This window comes from Scomber scombrus, chromosome 13, assembly GCF_963691925.1.
Source record: "Scomber scombrus chromosome 13, fScoSco1.1, whole genome shotgun sequence".
NCBI lineage: Eukaryota > Metazoa > Chordata > Actinopteri > Scombriformes > Scombridae > Scomber > Scomber scombrus.
In genome coordinates this window covers 21,718,448-21,727,610 of record NC_084982.1, presented here as the reverse complement: position 1 = coordinate 21,727,610, position 9,163 = coordinate 21,718,448, and the positions used below count along the sequence as shown (strand labels likewise).

The 9,163-nt window shown below is 39.7% G+C and overlaps 1 protein-coding gene across 1 annotated transcript; it reads right to left on the bottom strand.

Moving 5' to 3' along the window:
- Positions 1 to 4,878: 4,878 nt before the first annotated feature.
- Positions 4,879 to 5,784, bottom strand: cdk5r2b (cyclin dependent kinase 5, regulatory subunit 2b (p39)). Its single transcript, XM_062432069.1, has one exon. It carries the CDS (start codon positions 5,782 to 5,784, stop codon positions 4,879 to 4,881), a length of 906 nt encoding a protein of 301 aa, XP_062288053.1.
- Positions 5,785 to 9,163: the final 3,379 nt, after the last annotated feature.

Genomic DNA, 9,163 nt, shown 5'->3' with positions numbered 1-9,163 from the left:
CTGTATTATGTAATGGAAAATAAAATACAGGATGCACAATGCATTCAATTGGACAGCAGCCTTCTTATAATGGGTGTGTTTATGTGCAATCTATTTTTGTGGTTATTATTAGGTTTTTGGTGTATTCTGGTTATGTGTTTGTGCAAGTAAACATCATGTCTTGGTCTCAGAAACTCAGATTAACTTTATCGTGTATTTGAGAAAACCAGAATATACTGGAGTATTTCTATATGACCAGGATTACTGTGGTAGGATAACATTTTTCCCAGGCTTCAAAACACTGTCTGCCATATCTATGTTCTCAACTTTAGCCAGTAAGACAAAAATATAAATCCTGACATTGGTAAGGCAGTGGATGAAATTTACTGTTACTCTATTTTCATTACTAATAATAAGATACATCCAGCTGAGTGGTAAATACGGCAGGCACCAAAGCAGAAAGTGACAGGGGTCATCGACATTCCTGCACCGACACATTCAGAAACATTGTGTGCACGTCTCTCTATTAGTCACTGCAGTCTGCATGTGTTGTGCATTGGCTCAACCCACATGCAGCCACACACAGTTCACTTTGTGCAGCTCTCATTCACTCACCTAACCGTTACTATAGAGACACAGCAGAGAAGAATGTAGAAAACAGGCTGGCAGACAGATATGCATGAGACCAGGGTTGAATATTAATAGTGAAGAGAAGGCTCACAACACTGCACTGGGAGGTTGTTACATAACACTGCTGCAGGAGTCTGCCTTGAAGTCAACCTGTTAAAATTTGAGAAAAAAAAAATGAAAGACCATCATAATGTGTTGTGTTCTATTGATTCCCTTAAGTGTATTACCTCACAAGTCATGTAACTGAGTCTGTACTTTTCTCTTCATGTTACAAAGTTAGAGTTTTTGCCGTTATGCCAGCAGATATGGATCAATCAACTGACAAATTGCAATCGTTTTTGCCAACAAAAACAAAAATGGTACATGTTATACATATTAAAAACATTCATTCCTTCATTCCTTCATTCCTTCCATCCTTCAGACAGACATCAAGGAGCTTAGTTGGAAATAGCATTAATATTTAATGTGGCTTACGTTTCACCTTTACATTTCTCAATTTAAATAGTTCAGCTTTATAAAATAAGGGTTTTACCCATTTTTTAATACTACAGGACTGACATAAAATGGCAGTAAACAAAAAAGAGGACGCTTTTTTGTATCTCTCTTCTCTACTCCTTGTTGTGTTCTCATTTGCCACCCCCCCACGTTTTTCTGTCTCCCCGTTCCAGTTTTTCTCACTCTCTCTCTCCACCTGCTCTCTTTCTGTCACGATTTTTTTTTTTTTGTGGCATTTTCAGTGTACCTTTCTCCATGTTCGTTCTGTAAATAGATACTGTATGCTCCAATAACATAGACATAGAGAGAGAGAGAGGAGAGAGAGGGTTGGTGGTGGTGGGGGGTCATAGTCACACAGACGGTTCTGAGACTGCAGCAGATTCTAGCCAATCAAATGAAGGAACCCTCCAGCCCACATGGCTTATTCACAAAAAAACAGGAGGAAACCCTTATCAATCCAGCCCTTTCTCTCATACAGTACATCATCAATGAACACATGCTCAGATCTTGGGGACGCTTTTTAAACCATTTAATCTGTTATATGTTGTAATGAAATGTCACATGCAATAGAAGTATAGTATATTTAAAAGAAATCAATCATAATTTGTCTTTAATGCTTCCCAGTTTTGCACATAATGAAAAAGCGTGAGCTCAGTTTAGAAGATAAATGTTTACAGATTTGGCTTCAAAGTGAGGATTTTTTTCCCTTCTTTTTTTAATAACTAACTTTCTTCTTTGTTTAGTTTCTGTGTTCCCATTTCAGTATGTGGCCCCGATTGGAATACCCAGGACACTCAGACAGGAAACTAAATATATCCTTTATATGTGTCAGCATGCTTCACTGTGCTGCATGATGAAGAAAAGAAATGGAGCTGGTCTTACAAAGATATACCTGCCATTTACTTGGATCCACGTAAACCCAGGAGCATGTAATACCGCCAAAACATTTTATTTTTGTGTCACTAACTTTGTCTTAACGCAGCATATGAAAATCCTTTCTATGTGAGAATACTTATCAGTTTCATGGCAACCAATGAAATCTCCGGAGTTTCTGTCTCATGGCAACCTAAAGTAACATCCCAGTAAGCATATTCGTCATGGACTTATTTTATTGCACAAGCTTGTCTCAAGGGTTCCCTGCAAATCAAAGGATTAGTGGGTGGTGTGAGTGGATAAGAGGCTGTCCAAGTTGATTACTGCTTGAGCAATCTGCGAGGTTTGTACAAACATGGGCCACAAGCAAATAAAGATATATAAATAAAGTAGTATATATATGGAGGCAAATTAAAGAAAGAATCTGAATACAACAGTGGAGAAACATATTAAATGCAAATGCTTCTGTGTACCAGAGCTCACTGAATGGTTTGGTGAGTATGAAAATGATGTGAATAAAATGCACAGCCACCAGATCTCAACCCAGTTGAACACCTATTGAAGATTTTGGTGTAAAGCAATGCTCTCCGTCTCCATAAGACCAAATGAAATAACATAGACTATCACCTTCTCATCAATTTAGTGATGTCTGTGAATGTCTCTAATGCTATATGACATTTTGTCAAGTCTGGCTGTTAGTTTTTCTTTCTATCTGCTGTACTCAGGTCTATCTTTCAAAAGATGTCTTGATCTCAATAAGATTACCTGATTAAATAAAGGTTGTGTATATATAAATGAGGGAACATCTTGTTTAGGAATGGTGTTCATCCCTCCAATAGAGTTCCACACACTTGGTAAGGAGCACTGAAGCTGTTCTTGAGGCTCTCAGTGGCCTGACTCCATACTAAGATGTGTGTATTTATACATAGAACAAACACATAAAAAAGAGCTCTATATTAAGACAAAATACGAGAGAGACAAGATATCCTACATACGTTTGGATTTATTACATCATGGTCACCATAAACACGTACTGTATTGACCTTTTTATCAACATGGAGAGGGAGTGAATTCAACTGTTGTGCAACACCGGAGTGCATAAGTCAATGAGCCTATTTTATAACAACACACTGGTTCAACTTTACACATTTAAATATCACTTTCCATCGATGACAGATAGGAAAAATAAACTGTACAAAAGATCTAGTTCACAAATAATCATCATCCTACAACCATTGGTGCCAGTAACTGCAAACTTAATGGCAAATGCTCCAGCACCTCAAATGAAGCACTGGTACACGACCAGTATGTTATAACACTGTGCAAAACATCGAAAGCTTTGTTCACAGCTGTGCAAAATAGCAGCATTACATTCCACTTTCCAAACCATAGGTTCACAACACAACATCACAATGAGCATTTAGAAAGGACCATAATACTGAAAAGTGACTGTTACGTATGCCCTGTAAGCTTGGTTTCAGAGTAGGAGCCAAATCTCTTTTTAGCTTATAGTGTCCGACACGCAAGTGCAAATGATAGTCCTCTGTCACTTAACAACGAGACACCCTTCACATTCAATATTTACATTTTGAGACATCATCTTTGCTGAACTGAACTCGGCAAAACAAACCCCAAAGCACATTTAATGAACAGGGCAAAAAAAGGACCATTTGACCATTGACCTCTATTTGTTTTTATACTTGAACTACAGTATATATAGCTACCTTCAAATCAGGCAGAGGGAAATAAAATAAAGAGCAAATATAGGATATGTACATGTAAATCATATAGTATCAGGCGAAGAATAATGAATAGTTGGCACATTGGAGATTTTGCTAAAACCTCTTGAAAATCTGTACATTCCCTCTCAGTCTCTAGTTATGTGAGCCTCTGCAATGTATTATAAAGCAATACACAACAGATGCCTTGGATTGATACTGTTGCTATATGGCCATCTATGAGCCCATATAGTTTGGTTTATCTCTTCCCAGAGAGAAGATACTCCCCTCACTAACTTTCAAATTCTGCCTCCTACTCTTACACTAAACTTTAACCAACGGCCTACTCCCATCACTACAGTATCATCCTGGCAGGCAAAACCAAGTCATTTAATCTAAAGTTAGGTGGTTGTTATGGAGAAATTGGTGGCTATAATCACAGAAGAGGAGCTGAAACATTCCACATATGCAAATAGCCATGCAGTATAGTGTTTTATCACCTATGGTTTGCAGATGAGAATTATATATTCAACTTTTATAACCAGAGAGAAACATCTACAGTGTTTTGTCCATATAAAGAAACATGCTTCTAATATGTGTTGCATGTGACTGTGTTGACAGGTGGCTCAGAGTGAAAGTACAGTATACTGTAGCTATACCTCTTCTTACAAGGCTTAGGCTTATGTGCTGAGAGTGTACTGGGCTGGCTCTCGTCCTCTTAAGCCATGCTTGGCTCTGTTGTGGAAAAGTGATTCAAATAGCAAGGAGCAAGGCAGAAATGGCTGCACAGGTCAGCACCTCGGACAGCTCCGCCTCTCCTCCTCACAAACCCGGGTCTATTCTAGACCTGCCTTTGTCACATCACTGCGACATTCACTCACTTACCCAGAAAGTGGGCTAATCATGAATGAAATGGGGATTTGAATTCCACCTAGGGAGAAGTTTGTAACACTAAGTCAATCCCTGGTCACTCAAGGGACAAGACAAAAGAGGACAATATTACCATTGGCATGCATTTATGAAATCCCCTGTATCCTAAACACCAGACTGAATGGTGTTAACATCATTAGAGAGAGATTCAGCCCAGACGCGAGAAGCCTTTACATTCAAAACCTTCCCCGTTATGTGATTTTGCACATAACATTCATATGTTTAAAAAAGCACACCAGTGTCTGTGTCCATATCAGCGGTCCAGGGTTGTATCATTGGTATCCCGTTGGTTTTTGAGGTCCTGGAAGACCTCGGTGAAAAAGTGCGGGTCTGCGTTCAACTGCAGCATTTTGGCACTCATCCTGTTGATGATCTGGAGCGACGTGTCCCAGAATACGTCCTTGTTCGCGTCGATCATAAAGGGCTTGAGTGGGTAGGAGATCTCGGCGCCCATGTAGGAGTATGCGATGTAGAGGCAAGTATGAAAGGTGCCCTGAAGCTCGGTAGGGTTATCAATGCTGTCCGTTATTGTGTCTTCGCAAAGCAGGTACACGAACACCACGTTAGCCGGCGTGATGAAACCCTGGTCCTGCCAGCCCTGGAGCAAAAGAGTCCGGTCAATGTTTCGAAACCAGAGGATCACCTCTCCGCTGTTTAACTCTTTCACTTTATCACACCTGCGGCACATAAAGTCCCCCAAGCAGCGCAGTAGCTCCCCGGTTGAAGCCTGGATGACTATCCGCCTGGGTGACACCAGAGACAGGCGGCTGGGTTGTTTCTGGACCGAGGAGAGCCTTCCGTTTTGGGTGATAGTCTCGTTGTTTTGCAAGGACACCGTGGGTACCTTGGGCACCGTGGGCACCGTGGGCACCGGGACAGGAATCGGCGCTTTGGGTTTTCTTTCTTCGGTTTTCCTGGTGTTTTCGCTGTTGAGCTGAGCCACCTGACTGGACGGGAGCTCACGGATGGGCGGCGGGTTCGGGTTCACTTTCTTAGCGCTCTTCTTGGCCGAAGTGGATACCAGCTTCTTCCAGGACAGAGAGACGAACATGGAGGGCCGTTTGAGGGTCTTGTCCGTTTTGGATATATCTCCTGCGGCATCGGCATCCATTATAGACGCCTTCTTGGACATCGGTGATATGGAGAGGACGGTTCCCATGTCTGCGCAGGAGAGAGCCGTGGAGGTATGGATGCTGCTTGAACTTCAATATGCAATCGACTGCAAGGTGCAAGGCGGTGAGGAACAGTCACGACAACGATTTAAACTCCATTTACACGTTTATTCAGTCCACCAAATCGCTCCTGTGTGGCTGGGAACGAAGATATGGAGCCCGTTTTCAAAGTGAAGTTGTATTCCAACAGATGCTCTGTCTGCGCCTCAGCATGGAGACGCTGCGCCGCAATCCAGTGACTGTAGCCTGAGCGAAGATTAGTCGTCCTGCGTAAATCACAGGTTTAAACAAACCAGCGAGTGCAGCTCCTGACTGACAGCCGAGCCAGCCAATGAGAGAGCTAATCAATAATCCAATCAATAGGGGTTCAGAATAGGTTGCCATTGATAGATTAGGCCTACTATTTGTGTGCCTTAATTAGTCCACTTACTTTTGGAATCACATCATCTCGTTTAAGTTGGCATCCTTTATGTTTTTTGTTATTGTTTTTTAAAATTAAATATATGGTCATGGAGTACTTGACACTGTTTTGACGTTTTACACAGTGAAATCAAGAATAATCAGGTTATCAATGCTGCAGAGAGCAACAGTGTTTGCAACTTTATACATATTTAATATTCAATACCACCTCTCATTTGGAAAACTTGTAGAGTCATATTATTTTACCTCTGAAAATCTGAACATCAGTGCTTTTTCCTTTTTTTGTACAAAAAACTGGTGTAAGACCTGGTGTTTAAATTCAGTTGTTCTTTTAAACAATTTTTTAAATATTATACTTAAAATATATAGTCTGGCATCCTATTTATTTTGCACATTGTCTCCACATCACCTATTAGACCAGCACATACACCAGGAAGTCAAACTAAATGCTATTTTGCTCGTGGTATCACTGCTATCAGCCTTTGTTCAAACTCAATTGCTCCACCACTGTTGTTGTTTACATAAGGATTTGTTGGGCTGGAGGTATTTCCTGTCACATATTGCACATGAAGGAATTTTCATATAATTGTCATATGTGAAATGCTCCTATTTTCATATATGTGCCATGTATGAAATGCTCCTCAGACAAGCAGACAGTAAGGGACTATCTTCTTCCGAGTCTCATCAAACTGGCCTATAATTGTTGCGATAGAGGTGTGAAATTTAACAATCTTATAGGGATGTTGTGACTAGGCTGCAAACGCCAAGATACACGGATCACAATCTGCCCAAGAGCTCAAAGACCAGACAGGTATAAATACACAAGGAACTAATCACAGAAAGAGAGACAGCTGAAGTGGGACTGGCACAGGAATAGGAGGGGGACACTAGGATTAGCTCACAATGAAGACAACAAGGGTGCGGCAGGTAACAAGAAGAAATACTGAACAGGTGTGCAATGGAAAAGAGCCTGAGCAATACTATAGCAACACATGAGAAACACACATTTACAAACTGTCAAGAATAAAACCAAAGCAAAACAGACGTTTAAAAAAACAAGAGCCGTGGACTCAGATGAAAAAACACCACCAAGCTCAAATGGCAAATGCAGTTATCACAAACAATTTGTAACAAAGAGCACATTCAAAACACAGAGCAATGCCAAAAATAATCCCAAAACACAAAAAGTTCAGAGACAGAGTCCATGACAGTAACTGCTATCTCTTTGGTTGAACAAGTTTATGTTTGTCAATAAGTCTTTTTCCATTAGACATCCATATCTCCAGGAACTTCTGAATTGATGAGCTCAAGGTTTACATAATTTTGTAAGTCTCTTGTGCCCTGATGTACAAAAAAACCTGTCCTCAGTCTAATCATATTGTATGTACACAAACCCAATGCTGTTGTGTGTGTGTTCAATAAGGGTTACAAAACTAGTCTGAACTGGTTTCAACACATTTAAACCAAACAAACACTTCATTCTTCCCCCCTAACGTTTATAAAAGAATGTTCCCTGAATAGTTGTTGGACAGAAATGTGTACAAAGTGTTTGTGCCAGTTTTCTAGAATTTGAACTATTCATATTAGGATTTTAAATAGCCAGGTAGTGAGTTTTTCAAATTTAGAGAAATCAATGACAATGAGATTGATCAGCTCAGCACATCTGAATACATATTTAGGCGAGGGTTTGTCTTTTGTTACTGATGTCAAATAAACTCTAATTTCCATGGCTTCCTGTTGTAGTAACCTTGCGGGGTAAGTCAGTTTCAATCCCACTTACAGTAACTGTAGGAGTGCAAGCACGTCTCAGGAAACTTCCATCCAATTACCTTAATCAGAATTGGCACCCTTTTGGTAAGTTACATGACAGGTGTCTGACCTATCCATTCAGCTTGAAATGGAAACAGATACAAATAGCATTGTCAATAGCAAGTGTCGTCAGAATGGGATTACCATTCAGGTGAGTTCACTGCAAAGGATTATGGACTTAATTACTATATACTGTATACTTATACTTTCCTAATGCAATTTATTGAAATTTCAACTATATTCACAATGCAGATAACCATAATGCTATCATCTTCATCTTAGCTCCTCTATCAATTGTCACACTTAGTACACATTTTTTAACCCAACCTTTATAACAGGTATAATTCCAGCTTCATGAAAAGTGTCATGGTCATACTGTTACATATTTGTTAGTAATCACAACAACTACAGTCCAATATCTGAACATCTTATTGACTCAGTGAATTTACTAGAGCCAGAGATGTTAGGTTTCACTAGGGTTCACATTCACAGTACAACAACATCTGCAGTTTTAGTAATCCATGACACCGTCTCTCTTCTGGGTAAAGAACACATTTTTAGATATCTCAAAAGCATTTTGTACTGTCAATCATAAAATCCTGCTAAACAAGCTACAATCTTTAGGCCTGGTTAATGTCTGACTGAATTGGTTCCAATCTTACTTCATAGGGAGAACTCAGGCTATTGCTGATGGTGCTTATCATCAGTAATGGGATGCCACAGGGATTCATCATGATTGATATTATTGTACTACTTCAACTTCCATTTGTACACTGATGATCCGTTTTCTATGCCCATGGCTCGTCTCTAACACAATCACATCCTCAGTCTGCCTTTGATGCTCTCCAACAATCACTTCTTAACAACATATTATCTTAATCAAAGAAGCACATGCTATTCTCCACATCCACCAAACCAGAACTTTAATGGTACCCATATCACTCCTGGTGAGTTATACAAATACTTAAGAGTTCAAAGATTCATATTACAAATTTGACTCACAAAAATCAAAATAAAACAAATAATTCTGTGTAGAGTTAAAGACTTTTTCTAAACCATAATATTATTCAGTAAATATTTATGTCTGCATATAATTACAGAGATATTCTACCCTGTCACTTTGTGCCATGATTACTT

Bases quoted from the DNA above. Each gene is read 5' to 3' on its own strand.
- cdk5r2b (XM_062432069.1), bottom strand. From the start codon at position 5,784: ATGGGAACCGTCCTCTCCATATCACCGATGTCCAAGAAGGCGTCTATA.